At 45.1% G+C, this 25,585-nt stretch overlaps 1 protein-coding gene across 2 annotated transcripts; it reads right to left on the bottom strand.

Annotated features, from left to right (window-relative positions):
• Positions 1 to 4,700: 4,700 nt before the first annotated feature.
• LOC100271875 (glutathionine S-transferase alpha 3) lies at positions 4,701 to 21,719 on the bottom strand. 2 transcript variants are annotated; one of them, XM_003363724.5, is made up of 7 exons: positions 21,535 to 21,719; positions 14,465 to 14,577; positions 11,433 to 11,484; positions 10,327 to 10,459; positions 8,280 to 8,421; positions 5,896 to 6,027; positions 4,701 to 5,071 (listed from the first exon to the last, which is right to left on the bottom strand). In XM_003363724.5, the coding sequence occupies exons 2-7, from the start codon at positions 14,549 to 14,551 to the stop codon at positions 4,949 to 4,951; spliced, it is 669 nt and encodes a 222-aa protein (XP_003363772.2). In that variant the 5' UTR covers positions 14,552 to 14,577; positions 21,535 to 21,719; the 3' UTR covers positions 4,701 to 4,948. The 2 variants fall into 2 exon arrangements, with proteins under 2 accessions (XP_003363772.2, XP_070101775.1); XM_070245674.1 differs by lacking the exons at positions 10,327 to 10,459; positions 11,433 to 11,484.
• Between the last annotated feature and the right edge of the window lie 3,866 nt (positions 21,720 to 25,585).

The raw sequence follows: 25,585 nt of genomic DNA, 5'->3' as shown, positions 1-25,585 counted from the left end.
TTACTGTACTTGGGGTTAACAGACATATAAGACAGTGCACACAATTTAATACAACTGGATGCATTTTGACATATGTATATGCCTGTGACAGACCCACCACTATCAATATAGTGAACGTGCCATGTCCTCAAGCCCTGTTGGAATGCCTTCCTCCTGCCCTTCCTATCTCACAAATCAGCTTCTTCTCACTATGAACTAGTTTGCATTTTCTAGAATTTCATATAAATACAACCATACAAGAAGTGCTCTTGTTTGTCTGGTTTCTTCTGCTCAGCATAATTATTTTGAGGATTCATTGATGTTGTTGATTGTAGTCATTCCTGTTTATTGCAAAGTGGTTGTATGAGTTTCCCGTGGCCGCTGTAACAAATGACCACAACCCACGTGGCTTAAACCACAGAAATTTATCCTCTTACAGTTCTGGAGGCCAGAGTTCTCAAACCAAGGACAGAAAAGGTTGGTTCACTCTAGAGGCTCCGAGTGAGCATCTGTTCCATGCCTCTCTCCCAGCTTCTCCCAGCTACCAGCACCCCTTGGCTTGTGGATGCATCCCTCCATCTATGTCACTGAAATGGACAATGGAGAAGGAAGCTGCAAAGAGGGACTGATGGATGGAGGTAAAGAGATGAGAGTGTAAGATGAAGACTTGGAATAAACTGGAAGGGGTTAAGGAGAAGTGTGGAGAACTTTCCACCTCAGCCTGTCACTCAACAGTGTTTACTTGTTCCTTTGGCAATTTACTCTAAAGTGGATTTAAAATTTGCAAGAAAAAGTACTTTACTTTCCCTGTACCAGTAATGCTTTGCTCTGAACTGAAGATGCCCAACCTATTCCAGGGAGTTAGTCTGGGCAGAAGTTATGCCCTGGCTGAGCACGAGATGGCATCCTTTCTGGAGCAGCGGGACCTCCCTGGGAAAGTCTTCTTTATTGCAAATGAAACTGAGCACAACCTACTTAACCTTTCCCTCCTTTTCTAGAGCTCAGACCAAGTCTACTGTCTCACTCATCTGCAGTGTTTTGAAGCACAACTTTCAAGATGGCTGTGGGTGTGTGCTCTCTCTGCTTCTCACCTCCCTTTTCTCCTCAGCCCCCTTTAGTCAGGCTCTGTCCCACCGCTCCACTGCAACTGCTGTCACCAAGGGCAGCAGCAGCTCTGTGTTACCAAATTCAAGGATCACTCTTGCGTCCTCATGCTCCTCTCCTTCCTGATGCTGCACTTTCCCGTCTCTCCCGACTTTCCTGACGCCTGCTCCTCAGATTCCATGTCTGGCTCCCTCTCCACTTTCCTTCTCCTCTCCAACTGCTCTCTTGTCCTATGTGATCTCCTCAGTGTGACACTATCATCAGAAGTCTGCCTTCCAATGCTGCTTCTGTCTCGCTCTCTTGGATCACTTCCTCTGGGGAGGTTCGCTGCTCTGTCATGAGGACACTCAAGCAGCCCTGAGCTGAAGCAGATGTGGCAAGGCACTGAGACCTATTGCCAACAGCCAGAGCAGAACTGAGGTCTCTGCCAACAGCCAAGTGAGTGAGCCGTCCTGGAGGTGGACCCCATGACCAGTCGAGCTTTGAGATGACTGCAGCCCCTGCTGATGGCTCGACTGCAACCCTCTGACAGATCCTGACCCAGAACCACCCAGTTCAGTTGCTCCTAGATGCCTGACTCTCAGAAACTGCATAAGCTGAAAGATGTTGGAGGCAAGATGAATCAAATTCAGCACCAATTAAAGTTGTGCTGACTCCTGGCTGCTTCGTCCAAGCAGCTGTGGTTGGCAGAATGTTTCTAATAAGTATCTGCTCTTCAAGAGCATTTTGGATAATTGACAAGTAATGGCTCAAATCGTGACCCAATTCCCGTAGTTCAGAGGAATTAATATCTACGTTCAATTCAGTTTTAGATACATGTGCAAATCTCTCTACGAAAATGGTGGATGGTGTAAGGATTCAATACCAAATGAAAATAATTTTGTCACAAGACATTTATGTGGTTATGTCACAGATTACCCAGGAGCAATATTAAAAGTATATAACCCCTGGTATAGCAAATATAAATTAACACATAAATCAGTACATATATCGACAATTAAAAAGATATTTGCCTTTGTTTTCTAACTCAACTATGTGCAGCATAAAAAGGGATAAAGCTGTAATGCAAACCAGTCATGATTCATTGTGACAGTTTCCAGTCATTTGTGATTTTTATAAACTGTCGTGTGTTCTGGGCTGTTTGGGTTGGCCGTGGGTACCTTCTTGTATGAAGGCCATCAGCTCTGTTGGGGTGGCCCTTTCCTACACCTACGACTCTCAGAACATTCCTTGGTCCCTCTACTGCTCCCTGCTCTTGTCCCATTGAGAGTCAGGAGCTAGAGGGCTCCCACGGTGGCTCGCCCCAGGGTGCTTCCCCATGTTCTGGGTGCCTCAACCCTATCCCCAGCTTTGCACACAGGCATTTCCTTACACTCTCCTCACCACGCTTTCTGAGTTAAGGCGAAGTCATCCTCTTCTTGTATTCACAGCCCGAGGCACAATGAGGGAAATCTTACAAAACTCACTTCACAATAATAAAAGGGGATCATGAATATATGTTATAAACTGGGATGAGGTTAAGAACTTCCGTTCCAGAGCAGGGATATGAGAGTACATTGTTGGAGGGATGTATAAAAATGGTGTGCCCTCCTCATCCATCCCTTGAGGAGTGTAGAACTGGAGAGAGAGCAGGTAAACGCATACAGGGAACTGGGAACATCCTGGGAGGACATCTCGGCACATCTTGGTTGGGCTGAGTTGACGCAACACTGCATAGACATAAAGGACACAAACCATGTGTCCCACGTGTCCGTCTGCCCCACTCCACCCAGCTGTGGGGATGTTCAAGCTATGAAAATGGGCAGTCAGGACTAGGACCCTGGGCTCAGTCTCATAGATTCTGGATTTCCTGGTGGAGCCCCAATTATGGGCTCAGTATGTGGCTGCAGCTAGAAATGACTCTCTCCCAGGCGCTCCTGCACATTGACACGCCAGGGAGAAATGAATAGATATCTCAGGCTGCAGTTTAGATCGCAGGCCTGAGTGACAGGGGGGAGGGAGCCCTCCTTTTCCATCTCTCTGCCGCTACAGGGCATGAGAATGCTGCTGTGTAAGTGGACTAATGGTGGCCAGGCTTTCCACCGAATCTGCCCAGGTCGGAAGATCGATGGGACACAGGAGCTCCAGGTGGCAGAAAGGGCAGCACAGACCAGGGACAGCAGCAGAAGACCAGGGATTTTCCATCGGTCTCAGGGCTATGTGACCCCTTGAATGGAGTCAGCCCCTGGTTGTTGGATTTAACACGGGAAGGAGACTCCTGGGAGGAGAATGTTCTTGCTGCTTTGAGATGGATGCTTGAGTGACTTAAAATGAATATTTAAAGGATGTGATTTTATCCTATTGTATATCAGGCTGGTAAGCAGGTGTATGGCTACACTTCAGTGGCTTCCTATTTTCCTTAGGACAGAATCCACAACCCTTGCCATGGTCTTCAAAGTCCTGAGCACTCTGGGCCCTGTTCTCGGACCTCACCTCCTTGGTGCTCCTCCCAGCCTTATGGCTTAATGCTCCACTCAGACCGAGTGACTCCTCTTTCCTTAAACATACCATGTTCAGTCTCTCTCAAGGCCATCAACCCTGCTGACCTCCTGCTTGGATTCCATCCCTGCTGCCCGACCAAGGTTCCACCCACTTCCCTACCTGCCACTTGTCTCTCCTTCAGGGTTTACAGCAGCCCTGACTCCCGTCCTTGAGAAACTGTGACTGAACCACAGATTCCAGCAAAGGCATCCTGGTTAGGGTTATGCCTAGCACTATCTCATCCCCTTGCATGGTGCTGTAGATTATCTTGCGTCTCCTAAGAAGAAGATATGCTGAAGTCCTGACCCTGGGTACCGATGACTGTGACTTTATTTGCAAATAGGGTCTTTGCAGATGTCGTCAAGGTAAGATAAGGTCATACTATACCAGGGTGGGCCCAAAACCAATTACCGGTATCTTTATAAGAAGACAGAACTTTGGGTAGAGACACACACGGGAAGCACGCCATGTGACAACGGAGGCAGAGATTGGACTTATGCATCTACAAGCCAAGAAATGCCAAGGCTTGCCAGCAAGGATGAGAAACCAGGAAGAGGTAAGGATGAATCCTTCCCTGAGGCTTCAGAGAGAGCGTGGCCCTGCTCAATCTTGAGTTTGCACGAAGAGTCCCCAGAACAGCGAGAAAATCAATTTCCAGTGTTTTAAGCCACTAAATTTGTGGTCATTTGTTACAGCAACCCTAGGAAATTGATGGACAAGGCACACATGATTTTGGATTAGAATGACGTATTTTTTTCTTTCTCTCACTAGAGTGAACCCCATGAGGACAGAGACTCTATCTGTTTTGCTTATCATCGTTTATCTGCTCCCTGGACACTGTATATCACACATTAGATGTAAAGAAAGATTAGTTCCATAAGTGAACAGGAAAAAAAGTTCATTACCTGGTTTTGTAAAAATAAAAAGGGAGAAAAAAGTTTTTAGGTTGTAGGTCAGAAAGACAGCAAGTACAAAAGGAAAAGACAATTTTTGTGTAACTGAGAATATAGGTGAAAATTTCTGCTTCACTCTTTTTGACCAGGTATTTCATGACTGTTATATGACAATTTTTGATTAGATCAAAGAGTCCATGAAACTTTTTCTCGTTCTATTTATTTTTAAGTCCAGGAGACATCCTAGGAGGAAATAATTTCATGTTTGATCAAAACAAATAGATTGCTTTGTAACCAAATTTGCATAGTGGATTTTTGTTAAATTAGCATTTAAACAACGGATTAGATTCTTAGTGTCACAATACTCAGGGTCTACATGTAAGACAAGCACTTCACAGTTGGAAAACTTCAGAAGATCGGTCCTGCCTGTGCTGGGGGCCAGGCCTGCTTTGTCAAAACTTGAAAATCTTCCTTGATTTTTCTACAGATTTCTCATCCACTGGAGGCTTCCTCGCCCCACCAGGCTGCAGAAACTTCTTCACGGTGGGCAGGTTGCTGATTCTGGCTTTCAGGGCCTGCAAGGCACAAGAGCAGAGCCTCAGAGTGGAGCCAAAGACCAAGCCCATCATTAGCACAAGCCAGGGAATCTGAGACCCTCCTAGACGAGGACCACCTGAGTCTCCTCCATCGGCACCAGTATGAGGCTGGGAACGGACACCAGGTGAGACATGAGGATAACAGCAAGAAAATCCAGCTCAATAGAATTTTCTTCCCAATGTTCTTCCCTACACACTCATCCTGTGGATTCATGGCTTTTGGGCAACACAAGAAAAAGTAATGTGTCTGTCCGATATCAGCACAGATAAAGTCTCCAGTCAGGAAAAGCAAAGATTTAGGAAAAGTGGGCAGGACCTGAAGACAGGAAATATAAAAGGTAAACCATGAGGCTGGTAAAACCAATTTGCCCACCGAGGGAGAGAGACGAGGAGAGAGGGGAGACTGTGAGGAGAGAAACACATGGGTGGAAGGAGGAGCAGGAGCCGAGGGGAGGACAGCTGCTCACAGACTCGGGTGTGGAAGGAGAAGGACACTCCTGGGTTGAGGGAATCACAGAGAAAAGAGGACAGAATCCGGAATGGAACGGAGGCCTGGGAGAGAGGAGCTGATGCTGGGTCCCTCTCATTGTAAAAGAGAAATTATTCTTTTGGTGGCAGAATCCACTCAGATTTCTTCAGCCAAAGGAGATTTTGTTCATGCCTCACACCAGGGTCTAGAAGCTAAGTTTAGAGACCAGAGGGCAGGAAAGGCCTGCACAATAGTGGGGACCCTAGAGGCCAAATATTACATTCCAAGATGGGAGGTGTGGGCCTTCCGTCCTGAGGGCTGTGAAAGAGATCACCTTCAGCAGAGGGAAGTTGGCCAGAAGGCTGGGGTCAAGCTCTTCAACAAGGTAGAGAAGTTCCACCAGGTGGATGTCAGCCCTGCTCAGCCTGTTGCCAACCAGGTAGTCTTGTCCGTGGCTCTTTAACACCTGGCGAATTGGAGGAATCGGATCATGAACACAGGCACAGGCAGGCTGGGCCCCCTGCTCCTCCAGCTCTCTCCAGCCCGCTCTCCCTCCTCTGCTGCCCACTGGGCGGATGTGGAGCTCCAGACCTTCTCCACCGGCCCTGAATCACTGACACAGCGGGAGGCGTGGGCTCTGCTGTTCTTCCCTCACTCCTCAGTGAAGCCTAGGATACCATTTCCTTTTCTCCTTCCCACATCACTGGGGCTCCCTACCAGCATCTTCCACTGGGTTAAGGGCTTAGCACCTCTGTGCCTTGATTCTTTCAGTCTCACACCCTACACTGTGCAGCCCTGAAACATCAGGACATGGCTCTTCATCTGTATCTCTCAGTCTCTCTCTCTCTCTCCATTTTTCTTTCTGTTTTCTCCCTTGGGCAAAGACTCCACCTTTATGACATCCTTCCTCAGTCCTGAGCAGACTATTTCAGAGTCTACCTTTCTCCACCTGGCTGCTCTCCTCATTTCCTGGTCTGTCTCTCTGGGACCTGAAATAACCCTGGGTTACCTGGAACTCACCGTCCGCTTACAACATTGGCTCTGACTCCTACCTGCCCTGTGTCTGTCAACAACATTGGTGGAATATGTTCTAATTTGCCTGCTGAAGTGTCTGGCCGTGACTGCTCTGATGTCTGTACTTGCTTTAAAATGCAGCAAAAAATAATGTACTTAATTGGAGGAGAGGAGGATGGGGACACATATGATTAAGCAAACATCATAAAAAAAGGCTAATTTTTTCAATATAGGTGATGGCTATATACGAGTTCATTGTATCTGTATTTCAACTGTTATGTATCTTTGAACTTTTCTTAACAAAATATTGAAGAAAAAATGTGATATTTATGAAAAATATGCAGAGATATGGAAATAGACAAAAAAGGGAAAAAACACACATGGCACCACCAACTAAAGATCATAAGAATTTGGCAAAGACCCTTCCAGAATATGTATGCTCATAGAAGTATGGATAAAAGCAAATAATATAATGAAGCATCAAATGCTGTATTGTAATGTGTTTCTTTCAGTTATGTCATCACAGGGCTCTTTGATCTCAGAGGACAAATGTCCTCAAACTGCAGTGACTGAGGAGCTTGTCACCCTGTGAACGTGCTGAACTCTCAGCGCCACAAGGGCCAGGAGAGTGGACTTCATTGTTAGTGCTACACTGTTCCCGGCGCGAACAGGAGCTGACACACTAGCACTGAGTGCACGCTTGTTGAATGAATGAAAGAATGATTTAATGCTCTATAATGATGGGGATGTCAAGATCAATCCTTTTATTTACATGTAAGGCTCCTGTATCTCTTACAATCAAGTTTTGGTTCCTGATTTCTATTTAGCATGATTTCAGGTAGTTGTGGTCTTGAAATGTCCTCCTTGACCTTCAAAGAGAAACATCCACTAGCACAGGTAGTATGCTAATGATGGAACTTTATATCCTTAGTTTGCATGACTTTTCTCAAAAATCTACTAGCCCTGCTCCCAAATTCATAGATTTGTTTCCCTTAACATCCTTTCATCTCTCTCTTCTTCTTTATCCATGTCCCCCATCTCTGTTTCAATACATCTCGTCCATTCCCTGAAATTCCACCACATTCTCCTGATGGACAGCTGGTCTCATGTCTCCCTACACTTGATACCAGAATATTTTCTTCTTGCTGAGGTAGGTTATCCCTGAGTTAACGTCCATGCCAATATTCCTCTGTTTTTTAGTATGTGGGCCACCAGCACAGCATGGCGCTAACAGAGTGGTGTAGGTCCACACCTGAGAACCAAACCCAGGCCCCTGTGGAGTGCCCTGAACTTAAATGCTAGGCCATGGGAGCTGGCCACAGAATATGTTCTGATGTATTGCTTTCATCGTGTTCCTCTTGGAGTTAAGCCCCTCTATGGTGTTCTGCAAGATCTGTTCCAATCTCTAGTGTGGCTCCCAGAGCTTTGCACAGCCCAAGATCTATGACCCCAAATTTCCGTTGAAGAGAGAATTCTAGATTGAGGCCTAGTAAATTGAAATTTTGCTAGCAATTAGAACTTGGCTAGAACTGCTACAATTCTTCCTCACAGTGCATTGTTATAAAATGCCTTGAGAGTCAGGATGCTCCATTAACTAGGATTCAGGAAGGCTGACTGGGAGTGAAGGTCTTTGTCCCAGGAATGCCCAGTTCTCTTCTTTCTCCTCTGATCTCAGTGCCCCAGGATGCTGAACAGCCAACTCACTTTTTCAAACGCAGGCAAATAACGATTTGTTGTTCTGTCTTTGATCAGCGTAATCTTAGCATCTTTTTCAGCAGGTGGGCTTACGGGTAAAAGCAGGATCATTTCATTCAAATCTGCCACACCTTCTATGTACATATCAATCCTGAAAGACAAAAATGACCAAAGTGTCCAACTTCTTCTGCCGTTGGTTTAATAGTTTAAAAATATAAAGGAATGGGGCACCAGGAGGTGGCAGAGGAATCCACCTGCATTTTCGTAGGCCAGTCATCCACCCATGATTTTTTCTTAACTTTCCCCTTTCACTTTACACCAACCTTTCAAGGTAGATGTATGTCTAAAACTTTTGGTATACGCAAGACAAAACGTAAGGATCAGGAGCATCGGTGACCTGCCCCGAGTCACAGGCATGAGAAACATTGGTGGAATCACTGCAGGTGACCACTGAGACCCTAGCTAGGGTTTGCCAGCTCTGCTGAGTTTGTTCTGTGCACAAACTCAGTGTGATTCACACGGCCAAAGACCTGCAACCTAAGTCACCTCCACAGGGAGTCCTGGCATTGCTGTCTCAGCCATGTCCCTCTGCCTTTTATCCTGTTACACCACCCAGGCCCACGCAATGCCCAATGTTAGCAGCTCCTCCAATGATTTCCATAGAACATGGTTCACAGCCCTCTCCAGGTGCTGCTGCCCAATGCTGACCATGTTTGCATTTCTCAAGAACAAACCTAAAGTATCCCCTGAAATGGTGCAATTCTTCATTCACTTCCCACCAGAGCATAAGCCAGGTGATTTGCTTTGTGTGTTCCAAACGAAGCTTCCTGCGAGAGGTTTTTAAAAATAAAAGCTTTGTTCACGTATAATTCACCTACCTTAATGTCATCCTATTCAAGTGCACAATTTTGTGATTTTTAGCAAAGCCGAAGAATTCTGTACCACCACCACACTCTAATTCCAGACTATTTTTATCTCTCCTGAAGGAGCTGCTGTGCTTTCTCAGGCATTCAACACTCTTCCCTCCCTCCAGCCCTAGGAAACCACTCAACTGCTCTCTGTTTCTGTCGATGTGAATGTTCTGGATGTTTCACGCAAAGGAAATCATGGAATATGTGCTGTTTGTGTCTGGTTCCTTTTGTGACAGAATGTTGTCAAGATCCATCCATGTTGTAGCCTGCATCAGGATGTCATTTCTTTTCATGGAAAAATATTACTCCATTGTGTGGATAGACCACTCTTTGTTCATCCGTTCATCACTTAATGGACAATGGTCTGTTTCCACTTTTGAAGATTATGAACAACACCGTGATGAACGTTTTCTACAGGTCTTAGTGTGTATGGCTTTTCGATTCTCTGGGGTACATACCAAGTAGTGGAATTGCTGTGTCATATGGTAACTCTATGTTTAACTTTTGAGTAACTGCTACAGTTCCTTACACTGTTTTAATTTTAATCATGTGTTCCCATCACAACAAGGAAGAGACTGCCCAGATAAGTTTGTATTGAATAAATCTGCTGCTTCATCCCTGTATCAAAATGCTCAATGTAACCCTAGCATCTTGGGCTCAACGTTTCTAATCCTTGTCAAATGGCCCATTCATATAACTGGGTCATAATTTAGGGTCCTGGTCATCATTCTGGTAAATTCTAGGTTTGAGAATAGGCTCCTTCACTCCCCAGGCTAATCCTCTAGACCCTCAGACACTTTGTCCTCCTCTCTAGCTGTGGGCTGGTGTCCAGCTCCTAAAGTCCTGAGCACCTGGAGTCATGACTTCACCATCCTCCTGGCTTCTTAGTTCATCATGGTTTGCAGACCTCTGTCACTGTGCCCTCTCCAGGGGCCGCATCCTCTTCTATCATCCCACTGGCTTGAGTCCACTGCAGGTTTCCTGTCCCTCATCCTCCGAGGTCTCTGCTGGACTGCACCTCAGTCTACACCACCATAGCCACACAGCTGGTGGTCATGATCCCCCTGACACGGTCACGGTCCCCCAGGGAAGGACCTAAATTGTTCCTATTAATTCTTGACAAAACAGCAGGAAAAATACCGTACAGGGCTCTCTCCTTGATGTCTCTCCCATAGAGGTTGTGTTTGGCGGCGATGTAGTTGAGAATGGCTCTGCTCTGCACCAGCTTCATCCCATCAATTTCCACCATTGGCACCTGCTGGAACATCAAACTCCCATCTTTCAAAAGAAGAACAGGAAAAGTAGAGTGAAATGCTTTATGGATCTCATTCTTTGAAGATGAAAAGCTGTTTGTTGAAAGGACTAGCGATGTAAAATGGAACTGAAATTACTGGGTAACACTTTAACAGAAGAGCAGTTGTTGTGTCCCATTGTCCTTCTTTTGTGTTCAAGCCTCCCTTCACTTTTTAACCTGTTATTTCATTTCTGGTTTTATTCCCCATCCAGATACTTGGTAGGTCCCTGTATTTCTTGTGCTCGATTTCTCTTCATGGATATTTGAGGAAGAAGTTGGGAGAAGCTACAACAGGACCACCAACCGTTTGCCATTTCAGGTGGGACGTTCCGAGAACAAGTCTATGGTGCAGCTGGCATTAAGGCCAGTAGTAAGTGAGATTTCTATGGAGGGTGATTTATTCCACCATTGGATAGTGTTGGTGGGGGCCCCTGTTTTCCCCACCCAGTCCTGCTGGCCTCCCTCTTTCTCTCTCTCCTCACTGACTTACCTGGCATTCCAACTATCTCAACAGCATCTTGTGATCTGAGTCTATAATACGGTTAGGACTTCACGTTTTCCAGTCATCAGGGAGAGAATTCTAGGCAACTGCTGTGCCTGTTTCTCCTCTTTCACTCTACTGCATGTGTTTGCTGTCCTTTCTGGGAGGCTGTGGGATCCTGAGCTGATACAGCTCAGTCATGGTGCAGAAGAGCAGAAGAAAGCAAAGAGAGGGATCCACAGGACACCGGAGATGGTCTCGTAGCAAATACTCAGAGAGTTTCAGCCCTTCCTGGTCCCGAGGGAGTTACCAAAGCTGCTCAGGGAGCCCCACCCCATACATTTGAAGCACTTCTCTCTCTCTCTTTGGCCCCCAACTCCCAGCATACACACACATAGGCATTGCCTGGGGTTAAATCTCAACACGTGACTTCGACTAGATCCTCTCATCAGAGGAATTTAGACACTTGGTCTTACCATTTTTTAGCTTTTCAAAGTCTTCTGGAGTGTCTATAAATGTCTCTTCAAACTGGAAAGCAGAAACAGTAAGTGAGCTCCTGTTCTTTCATTCCACAGCATTATAAAAGTTTTAAACTTGAATGTCCGGCACATAATAAGGAGAAGGAAGATTTCTGAGCTTGTCAGAGTACATAGGGGAGTATGATCAGGGTGACTGGAAATTTAGGTTAGAGCCACCAAGGAAAGAGCATGGGTGGCAGCAGGTAACGACTCATTCTTGAGGTTTCAATTCACCTCCACTTTGTTTCCACCTCTGTGGGCGATCCTGGTCATTGCGGGGAAGTCACGGAGGGAAGGGAATGGGAAGTTCACCTAGTTACGGGGTTTTAATATCTCAGGAAAGCCTGCCTCTCCAGGTGAGATCACGACAGGACCTTGTGTGTCCTCCAGTATAGGGTAACCATGGGGCCATGACCATCCCAGAAGCTGTCACCAGTGACTTCTGCTGTCATTGACATCACTCCATCCCACGAGGCCCCACTTAGTATGAAATGAGTCCTGTTTGCTGCACAGTTTTAACTCTAAGATTCAGAATTTCCTCTCCTGGAAAATTGGGACACCCTAGGTTAGATTCCCAACTTAAGAAAGGAAAAAGAGTTCCCAAACTAGTTTAGAAAAATTGATTTTTAATCAAGAAATCTTGGTTTCTGATATGACTGCCTGCATTTGAGCATCATTTCTTACACGTGCTACCTCTTGACGTTGGACATGTCACCAAATCTCCTCGTGTCTCAGTATCCTCATCTATATATGGGTATAGTTATGGCACCTACGTTATAGGTTGGTGGGAAGATCAAATCAGCAAGGTATGCAAAGGCCTTTAAACAGCACCATGTATACATGAGGTGCTCAATAAACAGAAGTTGTCAGGATTTTCAAAGATGGTTGCTTTCATCATGTTATCCCTTTTTTTTTTTTTAATTTAAAGCCACCTCACATTTGTGAACCTATCCTCCGTCCTTGACCTACACTCAGGACGTAGACCTTGGTGTAGATTCTCCTTCTCCTGAGACAAGTCTCTCTGGTTGGAGGGCAGCCGGCAGCAAGGCCGTCATCTGACCAGAAGGTCTGAGTGCTTGTGGGGTTTCAACACAAATATGAAAATCAGTCAGTATATGATCATGCAGTTTACTTAATCGGCAGAATCGACCAAACCAAAGGTCAAAAGAGACCAATGTCAAGAAAATGGATCTCAGTGTTGATGCGATTTGGTTCCAATCTTGGCTCTGCCTCACGGTAGCTGTGTGATCGGGGCACAGTCACTTAGCATCTCCAGGCCTCAGTTTCCTCCTCCATCAAACACAGGGAGGACATTTTCTTAAATGGAATATGTTGTGTTAAAATACAGATTACAGGACCCATGCCACACACACCAAGTATAACTAGGAGTGCTGTTTGCAGTGGCTGCTATGGTTTAAAGGGTTCTTGATGGTGAAAAGCTTGGGAATCTGGGGAATTCTAACTTGTCCAGTGGAAGCATTTATTGTGGATCCACATGGCTCCACAGAGTCAGACTATAGAGATAGTGAGGTGGGGGTGCAGCAACTCCTAAAGCACCCAGTTCCAGACAAACATAAGGGATGGTGGTTGCTCATCTAGGGAGGGGGGCCAAGGTGGGATTGGTTGGCTGGTGAGATGACGTTTGTGAGGCTAATGGAGACGGATGGGATGGTGAGGACGAGCCTTTGGGCACAGGGAACCTAGAAGCTGTGACTGAGAGCCTCTGGTAAGTCCTGCCGCACCCCTCTTGTCAGTCAAGCTGATGGAGAAGAGGAAGCCTGGGATGCGCTCAGCATCTCCTCTACTTCCCCCTCCTGTGCTGAAGTCATCCTGCCAGGGGCTCTGAACACATCCCTGAACCCCACAGCTGACCCTGGAGGCAGCACAGTAGAGGTTCCTGTCACAGGATGCCACCTCACCTGGATCCCTCCTCTTCTGCTCCCACATGAGGTACAAGATCTCCTGAGCTCGTCAGTGACTCCTCCCCAGGAAAACCCTCCCAGACTTGCTGGTCTGTCTGATCTGGACTAAGAAATGTTTTTCACAGTGACACCTCCAGAGGGCAGCACTCAACAGAGTCCAGGAAGACCTACCAGCTTTCCACTGGGACTGTGGCATTTTGGCACTGTAAATGCTTGGGTGTCCTCCTAGATGCTCCCCCCTCCTTTTAATCACCTCCTTACTTGTGTGCAACCTCAATAGAATGTAAGCTGCCTGAGGACAGGGCCCTTGTTCATCTGTTTCTCTGCACCTGGCGCTTGAAGGTGCTGAACAAAATCACTGCTGAGTGAGTGTATTACTCTTTCACAGGTGGTTACTTACAATTCACTCCTCCCATATTTCTGACTCTATCTTAGATTTTATTATGTTTTACTTAATTTTTCTCATTTTATTGTGGAAATTTCTAGCATGTATAAAAATAAACAGGAAAGTATAATGCTGCTCCGTGTACCCTTCATCCAGTACCATAATAACCAACTCAAGCCAGACTCCTGTCATCTGTATGCCCACGACTCTCCCTCTCTTGTAGTAATTTGAAAAATAGAAACATCATATATTTCATTTTTAAACATTTCAATGTACATTTTCAAAATAAAAGAACTACTTAAACAACAAGCACAGTACATTATCACACCTAAAGCACCAACAATAATTCTTTAATATTATCTACTATTTGTTCATGTTCATGTTTCTAATTATTGAACAAATGTCATAAATGATACTTTACACTTTGTTTCTATCCAAATCCAAATAAATTCCACACATTGTGGTGAGCTTCTTAAATTTACTTTAATTGTTTATGCTGTTTGATGACAAGAAATTGTAATTTTATGTTAGGTCAAATCTGTTCATCTCTTAATCGCTGTATTTTTTTTCAATGCACAACTCTTGACAGATAGTTTAGAGAGAATAGTCTCCTAGCTCACAGGAGCAAGGACTTTGATAGTCACTTCTAGATCCAACTGAAGACGACCGAACTCAGAACCGACCTCAACTCCAGCAGCAGCCAGGAGCCACCGGATAGGCTCCATCCGGCCTCGTCCATTGAAGTAGTGAAGCATGGGCTTCGCTGCCATGATGCTGTCTCCTGGGTTCTCTACACCTGAATCAATGAAGGAATGAATGAATGAAACAACAGAAACAAAACTGCACTTTAAGATCCGTGGTTAACAGCACCAACAATGCTGAGGAAGGGTCTGCCTCCTTCCTGGCAGACTTGGAGAGTCCCTGGAATGCCTTCCTCAGCCCAAATTCTCACCCTCAGGAGCCGAGCCCAAGAAACTGCATCAAACCATTCTCCAGTGTCCACTGGGTAAAATCTGGTGGGCTTAGCAGCCTAATAGGTGAGAGTCTGTGGTAAGGATGTGTGCTTGGTTTTAGGGGGAGGGAGAAGGATTAGAGAACCACTATTCATTGAATATCTCCTCTTAACAATCCTGATGGAATGCTAACTCCTTTGGATATATTATATATACATTTTTTTCCTGAGGAAGATTTATCCTGCGCTACATTAGTTGCCAATCTTCCTCTTTTTTTTGGCTTGATGAAGATTACCCCTGTGCTAACATCTATGCCAATCTTCCTCTGTTTTGTATGTGGGTGGCCACCACAGCATGGCCAAGGAGTGGTGCAGGTCTGCACTCAAGATGCGAACCTGCGAATCCAGAATACTAATGCAGAGCGTGCCGAACTTAACTACTATGCCACGGGGCCAGATCCTGGATACATCACATCTTTAATCTCCTAACAACCCCATGAAATAGTTGTTATTTTATCCATTTGATAGTTAACGAGACCACAGCTTAGACATTAAATGACACATCCACAGTCACACTTCAGCTAGTGTTGGATGTGGAAATCCAGCCCAGGAGTAAAGGGAGGGCAGGGCTGGAACCCACACAGAGGCAGGCCCTGGGAGCCTGTGAGGGCCTTGAACCATAGTGCTTCCCTGACAGCGAGGAGGCAGAGGGAGCAGTGTTAAGGCTTCATTTGTTCCAGAGCTGGAATTGGGGCTCAGACTCACTGAACTGTGGCTCAAAAGATCCTAATCCTTTGCACAGATGCAGGATGCTGATTCCTTGCTTTTCATGGAATTCTACTTTCTACCTCTACTTGGTGCATTTTATAATATATAGAAAGGGAAGTTACTGCATTAACTTTTCAGTATATGGAGTGGACATTTGTTCACTGTCTGTCATACAGTGGATGCTCGCTAATTTGCCTTCATTTAATCCTACAAAAATCACCTGAGGTGGAATCTCTTATTACTCTCACTTCACAGCTGGTGAGATGGAGGTTTCTAGAGTAACTTGCCCAATGTAGGTGGTGGTCCTGGGATTCAAACCCACTTCTACGTGAAACCAAAGTCTAGGACTCATTTTCTGTATTGGGATTTTTCAAAATACACATGATCATCCTTCAGTGGATTGTGAAATCCATCAACTTTTAAAACAAAATACAAGACAGTAGACACTATCCAAGTGCACCATATGCAGACAAGGGGAGCATCATTTCAGGAGTTTTGCATTCAGTCATATGTGTGTTGCATGCGTGGATGTGTGCACACTCATTTGGCCAACAGATGGTAAGAGAGACACTGGTTGTGTCCAGTCAGCAAACTCTGAAAGCCCTTGTTCCATCCCAGGCTGCCTGGGTAGTCGACACAGCAGGGGACCAGAGACTGACACCCAGCGGCTCCAACAGTGGACATGGCTGGTTCTCTCATGGGAGTGAATGCACGTGAAACTGGCAAACAGTTAGCCATTGATGATGAAGTAGCTAGGAACTAAAGGTTTTTTCCTTGTTGCAATTACTGACTCTAGCTTTCAGCTGTTTAACCCACCCATTGTTAACTACGCTGCTTAGGCCATATGCTATCTGACTCCCACTAGGCTCCTATAGATACCATCTTCCTGGAGCCTGGGTCACCATGGTGATTGGTATTTGAGCTATTTTTCAGGAATTAGAACCCTTTTTCCACTCCAGGCTAGCTGAAACCACCAACATATCAACTGGGCCTGCACAGATGTCTGATAGGTGACATTTTGAGGTCAAGAGGCTAAAAACTCCACCCGCAGATCATGCTCACACCGCCATTTTGTGAGCATGGGTCCTGTGAAGAGGCGTGGAGTCTGACTACGCCTGCACAGATCATCAATTGCCTCACCTCTCCTCCCCTCCAATCACCTCTCTCCACACTTCAGACCACCTTGCCCCCATCCCATAAACATCCCTGAATCCCTATTTTTGGGGAAGCAGATTTGAGGCTCATGTTTTCGCTTCCTACATGGCTGCCTTGTCATTAAACTCTCTTTCTGCTGCAAATTCGTCATCTCAGTGTTGGGCTTTCCAGGTGGCAGCAACAATGAACCTGGTGCAGCAACAGAAACATGCAAGACTCGTTACAAGCAGCAGTCCCAAAGCCAGGACTTAGGGAGGAACACCTGCATTTCCTCTGCGAATCTCACGCTCTGTTTAGAAAACATTAAGATTCTTCTTGCAAAATTGTATTGTTGTGGAGTTTGGGACAAAAATATACTTCTCTTTACTCAGTGGATATTTCTCTGAGTAAGTGCGTGTGACTTGAATTTTAGATAACACAATGCTTTCAATATCCAGACCTTTAATGAAGGACTCAAAAGCCTAACCTTTAGAAGTAAAATATCCTTTGGAAACATACTTAATCAACTCGTTTGTCTCGCAATTGGACATAGTGGAGTTTGTATTTTCCTATCAAGGGAAATGGAGGTGCTATGAGGAGCAGAATGAACAGAAGACTAAAGCTGACACTATGGTGGGAGGTGTGTTTGCTGTGGCCTAAAGGTCACAGAGCCAAATCACTCACACCTCACACTCAGCTCCCTTCCCTGTGACTGAGGATCAAGTTATGAAGGGAAAGGAATCTTATCTTAGATAATACGATAATATTTTACTGTAATTCTCTTCCTTAAGGCACCTTGTTCACCTTCCACTAAGAGGTTTCCAAGGCCTGGTCAAGACTGGGGCAAAGGTCAGCATATCCTAAAGCTTTTCTGGTTAACAGAAAATGAGAACTAGATTGAGTCGATGAATTGCGAAAGGTCACACACATATGTTCCTGATTGACACTCACTGTCCAGCAAGCGGGTCTGCCCTCAACAACAACCCAGGAAATAGCTTCTAATGTCCCATTTTAAAAATGAGGAAACTGGAGTCACAGACACACAGCAGCTTCCCTGGGCTCAAGCATTGGTCCTTGGATGTCAGGCCAGGTGATTTCAGGTTTGACTTCCCTGGGTGAGACTGAGGCTCTCTCTAGGCTTCTCTCTGAGACTCCTGTTCCATCACCAACTAGTGGTTGAAGGGAGGACGAGAGGGAAACACGGAATTCGTGAGTTCCTCTCTGTCAGCTGATTTTAGGGGCCTGATAAGAAGAAACATTGATAACTGTGTGCCTTGCTTTACTTTGACTTCCTAAAACACTACTGTGAGTAAGCTGAGGACTAAAATAACTACATTAACCTTAATAGGGGAGAGGGCTTATGTTCCTCAAATGCATATGTGCATGATAATTCCAGGGGTAAACTAAAGGAGTGATGCTGGGGGAGGTCCTGATTACAGCGCTTCTTAGCAGAGAGAAGGGAGGCTGGAGCCAAAGCCCAGCTCCTTTCCTCACAAGGAACAGAGACCCGGCAGGGTGTTTCATGTCTGCACCATAATTTTCTCTTCATAAAATAGAGTTCTCTCTACTTTTGAGGGCTGCAGAGAGTTAAATGAGATAACGTACAGAAAAATTCATGATAGGGATCAGCAAATGCAACTTCCCTCCTGCTCCCAGGTCCTGGGAGATGAGTGAGTTGAACACACCGGGGAGCACAGGTGTCTACTTTCTTCTGTCTGTCTGTCAGTCTGTCTGTCTGTCTATCTGTCTATCTATCTATCTATGTATCTATCTCTTGACAGATAGAACTCCCATAGGAATAAGACTTGATATAGTAAAAAATATATATATATGTCCAGACTTTTTCTCAAATGTCATAAAAAGGCTCTTTGTATTTAGCTCGTGGGGAAAGATTAGTGATCTTCACTCATTGCTTAACCTGGATTGCAGGAAGTTTTTGGGGAAGGTTCCGGGTTCTGGCAGGTCATTAAACACAGCCTTGTGTAGCCCCAAATGCAGCAGATCCCTGGTTCTGCCCCAGAACCCTGCACCCCACGTGCCTCTCTCCCCAGGCCAGCCCCGCTGCCTCTCCCTCCCTGATCCGGGCACTATGGACTCTGTCCTGTGCCCAGGCCCCCTGCGCATGGGTTCCAGCCATTGGAATGCGAGACCCACTGCTTGTCTCTCCAGCTGTTCTCAGCGCTCGGGCGGGTCTCCCTGTCTACACTTGATGAACTGATCACGTCTCTCCACGTCCTCTTGCTTACCTGGAAATGCACTCATTCCACTGATCCTTCTCTAACACTTGCTTCTGGTTTACATGTTGAAGTGTTTCATTCTTTTAAAAAGTTTCCTTCAGAGCCAGCCCTGATGGCCTAGCGGTTAAAGTTGGACACTTAGCTCAGGTGGCTTGAATGCTTTCTTGGTGCGGAACCACACCACTCGTATGTCAGTAGCCATGCTATCTCGCAGACTCACATAGAAGAACTGGAAGGACTTACAATTAGAATATAGATTTATGTGCTGGGGGCTTTGGGGAGAGAAAAAAAGAGAGAGAGAGGAAGATTGGCAACAGATGTTAGCTCAGGGTGAAGCTTTCCCACTAAAAATTAAAAATAAAAAATTTCCTTCAAACTCCCTCAGCCAACACTCCCTGAGCAGTTTTGCATGCTGAGAAATGAGGGCTGGTTGGGGACAAGATCGAGCCTGATCTGGTCCCTGACCTAAAGGGCTTTAAGTCTGGTCAGTAAAGCAGGTTTGTGGACAACTGACAGAGCACAAAGGGCCCAGCAGGGACTTCACTTTGGGTGGTTCCAACCAACAGTCATGAGTCTCACAGCCCAGCAAGTCAGAGCAAGGTGAGGAGGCTGCCAGGGGACACAGCTGAGGGGCTGCTGCGTCTGTGCAGGGCGCTCCCTCCTCCTGGGCAGCATCCAGTCCCAGCTCCCTCCTCTCTACCCACTGGGCTGCCTTCCTCCCCTGCACAGGAGGCCCCGCCTCACCCCTGTCACACTTGCTCTCCAGAGCATCTTGCCTGGTGCTTTTCCTTGTTGCCATTGCTGTACCTTCTCCCATAGGTCCTAGAGCTTTCCCCGTGGGTTCTCTCGTGTTCGGACTGCTCCCGGACTTTCACGTTATCTCCAAGAATCTCTCTCTCTCTCCTGTGTGAGACTCTACCTTTTCCCCCCAATATTAATACTTATAACAGAGTGTGGTTGACTCTTTGTTCTGATCTGAATGACTCTTGCGTTCTAGCTAGGAGGATTCCTGTGCTTTTATAAATTCATTCTATGCCCCTGTGATTATCTAGTTTTGCCATCAAGACTTCCTGAGCTGGGAAGTATGAGAGGTCATGTCATCCAGGGACTATTAACAAGGGGTGATTTTGTCCCTCTGGCTCCGGAGGACACTTGGCAATCTCTGGAGACATTTTTGGTTGTCAAAGCCAGGAGGGAGGGTGCCACATCCATGGGGTCGAGAGCAGAGGTGCCTCTGATGTGGAGTGGGGCGATGCCTCGATGTGCATCTGAATGCTTCTTACCCACCCTCGGTCCTTCTGCATGTTACCCAGCTCATTTGTCACCCACCATGTCATCCTAACAGACACACTGATTGGATATTTAGTTGGAACTACCTTGTGGTGGAGTGTGATTGGCTCCTGCAATGTGTCAGCTCCCTAGGATAAAGGTTTTTTGAAAAGTATATTTTCGAACAATAGAATAATTCTTCTCTATCCTTATGTAACTCTCATTGGACTCTCCAGCTGCCACCAGCACTGGGATGGAACTTGACCTTCATACTGTGTTCTTTCTACACGGACAGAGTGAAAGGAAAATAAAAGGTGAGAGTGGGAGTAGTGTTGATGCAATGAAGATTTCCTATAAGTATAAAATAAACCATCGTTGTAGATGTGTTAATGGTGTAAAGTTTGTAAATGAGAAAATATATATGCTAACACTATTCTTAAGTGCATTCCTTAAAACTAATTTAATGTGCACTTCTATAATAAATAATTTTTCTTTTTTTTGAGGAAGATTAGACCTAAGCTAACATCCACCTCCGATACTCCTCTTTTTGTGGAGGGAGATTGGCCCTGAGCTAACATCCTTGCCCATCTTCCTGTATTTTATATGTGGCATGCCTGCCACCGCATGGCTTGAGAGCGGTGCAAGGTGTGCTCCCAGGATCTGAACCAGCGAACCTCAGGCCACCAAAGCATGCAAACCTAACCACTACGCCACTGGACCAGCCCCTATAATAAATACTTTTTAACTAAGAAGAAAAAAAAGGAAATTGAACAGGACAGCTCCCCATGAGAAAGGATTACCCAGCCCAAAATGTCAATATTCCCAAAATTGGGAAACCCTGCTCCAGCCAATTTTAGAATTTGCCATGAATTGGTTGGACCCCAAAGAGAGAATGAGACCTCCCAGCAAGTTAATTCCAGAAGAGACAGAATTAACATGCTGTTGTGCTGACATCGGGACTAATTTGTTCCTATTATAACTAATATTCAGTCTGAATTTCCACAGAGAGTATTACAGTGTCACAGTTCACAACTGTTGTGTGTCAACTACTTCTGTAGAAAAAGTAACTTCCCCCTAAACACCCACACTCTCTCTTGCACGGGTCATATTTTCAGATTGTTAAATGCTATCACTTTGTTTCTCCTCCTGTCTTTAATTTTTTTCATATGTAAGTTCTCGTGCCCTAGTTTTTGAAATTCTTTATTGTTACTTTTCTGTAAAGATGCATCAAACAGTAATTGCATAAACAACCCTTGAACTCACCCCTAAGCACACCAAGAAGGCACGGTGTGAGTCTAAAAGAGGTTGTTCTTGTGCTCAGGGTACATTTTTGTGGTGACCTAGATGTGAGGATGTGAGGCAGGGTGTGAAAATTCATAAAATCAGCACTCACCTTCTTAAAGTCTGTCTCCCACCTGGCTCAGCAACTCAATGCTAACCCTTCAGTTGTTGACAAGCTGGTTTTGTAATGGAGTAACTCCTCCCTCTGACGCAGGGGGAGTCCAGGAAAGGAAAAGCCCCTCCTACAGAGTTCAGGGCCTGAAGCTCCAAGCTAGTTTAGAAGAAAACTGGCAAGTCATCCTCTTATCACAAAATAATTTGTTAAAATGTTCCGTTTCAAGGTTGACAATGGAAGGATGAAACAAACATTTTCAGGATGTTTGGACTCTCTCTGCCTGTCAGTGGGGCATGGCTTTTTGAAGAAACTTACTGTGAGGTTCTCATGAATTGGGTGCAAGGACGGAGGCAGATGAGAAACCTCTGCCATGAGCAGAGCAGGCGCTGACATCAGCAAGGGGCAAGGGGAGTTCTGGAATGCTTTTATATGGGGTCACAGATAAAACACAGGACAACCGATTAAATGTGAATTTCAGACAAATAGTAAATAATTTTTTAGTCCTAAATGTTGTAGGGGAAAAAATCCAATGTATCGATCCCCTGCTTCAGCAATTGCCAACAATTTTTTTCCTCCATACCCGCTAATGGGCGATATGGTGGGCCCCTGAAAAGATAGGTCCATGTTCCCATACGGGGAACCTGTGAGTGTGACCTTGCTTGGAAAAAGAGTCTTTGCAGAGGGAGGAGTGGTGCCCTGTTGTTCCTTACCCCGTCCTCAGCTGAAGCCCAGGCTACCATTTCCTTTTCCCTACCCACATCACTGAGGCTCCCTACTTGCACCTTCCACTGGGCCAAGGGCTTAGCAGCGCTGTGCCGTGTTTCTTTCAGTCTCACACCCTACACTGTGCAGCCCTGAATCTTCAGGACATGGCTCTTCATTTGTGTCTCTCTGTCTCTCTCTCTCTCCATCTTTCTTTCTCCTCTCGTCCTTGGGCAAACACTCCACCTTCATGACATCCTTCCTCAGTCCTCAGCAGACTATTTCAGAGTCTACTTTTCTCCTTCCGTCTGCTCTCCTCATTTCCTGGTCTATCTCTCTGGGACCTGAAATAACCCCGGGTCACCTCAACTCACCATCCCCTTACAACATTGGCTCTGACTCCTACCCGACCTGTGTCTGTCAACAACATTGGTGGAATATGTTCTAATTTGCCTGCTGAAGTGTCTGGGGCTCACTGCACTGATGTCTGCACCTGCTTTCACGTGCAACAAGAAATAACATGCTTGATGGTAGGAGAGAGGTTGGGGACATATATGATTAAGCAAACATCATAATAATATGTTAATTTTTGAATATAGATGATGGGTAATATGAGTTCATTGTGTATGTATTTCAAGGTTTAATAAACTTTGAATCTTTCATAATAAAATATTGCAGGAAATATACGATGTTTATTAAAAATATTGCAGACATATAAAATGACAGAGAAAAACATGGCACCACCAACTAAAGATTATAACATTGTGGCAAATACCCTTTGACACTACGTATGCATATAGAAGTATGGATAAAACATAAAGAATACAATGAAGCATCAAATACCATATTATAATGTGCATCTTTCATTTATGTCATCACAGGGCTCTTTGATCTCAGAGGACAGATGTCCTCCAACTGCAGTGACTGAGGAGCTTGTCACCATGAGAACGTGCTAAACTCTCAGCACCACAATGGCCAGGAGAGTGGATTTTCTGATTACTATTAAATTCCTCACTCCTTGATCAGGATCTGACACAGTAGCAATGAATGCACATTTGTTGAATGAATGAAAGAATGATTTGATGCTTTATTTTTATGTAAGCCTCCTGTATCTCTTACGATCGTTTTTTGGTTCCTGATTTTTATTTAGCATGATACCAGGTAGACTTGGTCTTGAAATGTTCTGCTTTACCTTCAAAGAGAAACATTAACTAAGTTAGGTACGATGTGTCATGACGGAAATTTATTTCCTCAGTTTGCATGACTTTCCTCAAAAATCTAAGAGCCATGGTCCCCAAATTGTAGATTATTTTCCCTTCACATCATTTCATCTGCCACTTCCTCTCCATCCCTCAGCCCCCATCTCTGCATAGATACATCTCATCCATTCATCCATTCCCTGAAACTCTACAACATTCTCCTGATGGACAGCTGGTCCCATGTCACCCTTCATAATTTGCCAGAATACTTTCTGATGTACTGTTTCATTGCGTTCCTCCTGGAGCACAAGCCCCTGTCTGGTGTTAGCAGGATCTGCTCCCGTCTCTAGGGGGCTCCCAGAGCCTTCCACAGCCCCAGCCTCATGACCGTGAAATTCCAGTGAATACAAAATGCTAGATTGGGCCCTAGTAAATTAAAGTTTTGGTGAAAAATTATAACTTGGGTGAAAATGGCACAATTCTTCCTCACATTGGATTTTATAAAATGCCTTGAGTGTCAGGATGCTCCATTAACAAGGATTCAGGAGGGTTGACTGGGAGTGAAGGTCCTTGTCCCAGGAATGCCCAGTTCTCTTCTTTCTCCTCTAATCTCAGTGCCCCTAACACACTAAACAGCCGATCTGCTTTTTCAAATATGGGGAAATAACGATTTGTTGTGCTCTCTTTGATCTGGGTAATCTTGGCACCTTTCTCATGAGGTGTGATTATGGGCAAAAAGATGAACATTTCGTTCAAATCTGCCATACCTTCTATGTACATATCAATCCTGAAAGATAAAAATGACTAAATTGTCAAAGGTCTCTTGCCTTACGTTTTATAGTTGAAAAATGGAAAAGCATGGAGCATCAGGAGGTGGCAAAGGAATTCACCTCCATTGGGTGCATTTTTATAGTCCAGTCATTCACCTATGAGTTCTCCCTGATTTTCACATTTCATTCTACAACAAGCTTTTCAGGTAGATATATGCTAAAATTTTTGTTATACACATGACCAAACATAAGGACTGAGAGCATGGGTGACCTGCCCCGAGTCACAGGCATGAGAGACATTGGTGGAACCACTGCAAGTGACCTCTGAGACTCTAGCTAGGGTTTGTCAGCTCTGCTGGGTTTGCTCTGTGCACAAACTCAGTGTGATTCACACGGCCAAAGACCTGCCACCTAAGTCACCTCCACAGGGAGTCCCCGGCCCAGCCGTCTCAGCCATGTCCCTCTGCCTCTCACCCTGTTACACCACCCAGACCCACTGAATGCCCAATTCAGCATCTTTCAATGATTTTCCATAGAACATGGTTCCACAGCACTCTCCATGTACTCTTGTCCAACACTGACCATATGTGCATTTCTCGAGGCCAAACCTAAAGTAGCCCCTGAAATTGTGTAATTCTTTATATACTTCCCACCAGTGCATATGCTAGGTTTCTTGTGTGTGTTCCAGACTGGGCTTCCTATAACAGTTTTTTAAAAATAAAAGTTTTCTTGACCTATAATTCTGCTATCACAATGTCATCTTTTTCAAGTGTATAATTTTGTGATCTTTTAGTAAATTCAGAGTTTTGTACCATCACCATGATCTAATAAAATATTTTCATCCTTCAAAATGAAGTGCTGTGTGCATCAGCATTCATTCTACATTCTTCCATCCTTCCCTCTGGCCCCAGGCAACCACTCAACTACTTTCTGTTTCTATGGATAGGAATGTTCCAGACATTTTGTAATACGGAATTATACAATAAGTGCCATTCGTGTCTGCTTTCTTTATGTAACCTAATGTTGTCAAAGTTCATCCACATTGTAGCCTGCGTCAGAGCTTCATTCCTTCCCATGGACAGATAACATTCCACCGCATGGCTGTACCACACTCGGCTCATCCAGTCATCACCTGGGGGACATTTATACTGTTTCCATTTTTTGAAGACTATAAACAACACTTACAAACAATTGCGTACAAGTTTTAGTGTTGATATAATTTCAGTTCTCTTGCGTACACACCTCATTGTGGAATCGCTGAGTCATATGGTAACCCTATGTTTAACCTTTGAATAACTGCCCCAGTTCCTTACCCAGTTTTAATTTTAATCATGTGGCACCATCACAACAGAGAAGAGTCCCCCCGTTATGGTCTTA

This window comes from Equus caballus, chromosome 20 (assembly GCF_041296265.1).
Source record: "Equus caballus isolate H_3958 breed thoroughbred chromosome 20, TB-T2T, whole genome shotgun sequence".
Taxonomy (NCBI): Eukaryota; Metazoa; Chordata; class Mammalia; order Perissodactyla; family Equidae; genus Equus; species Equus caballus.
Note: the sequence above shows the minus strand (reverse complement) of the source record. Positions and strands in the feature narration are given on the sequence as shown.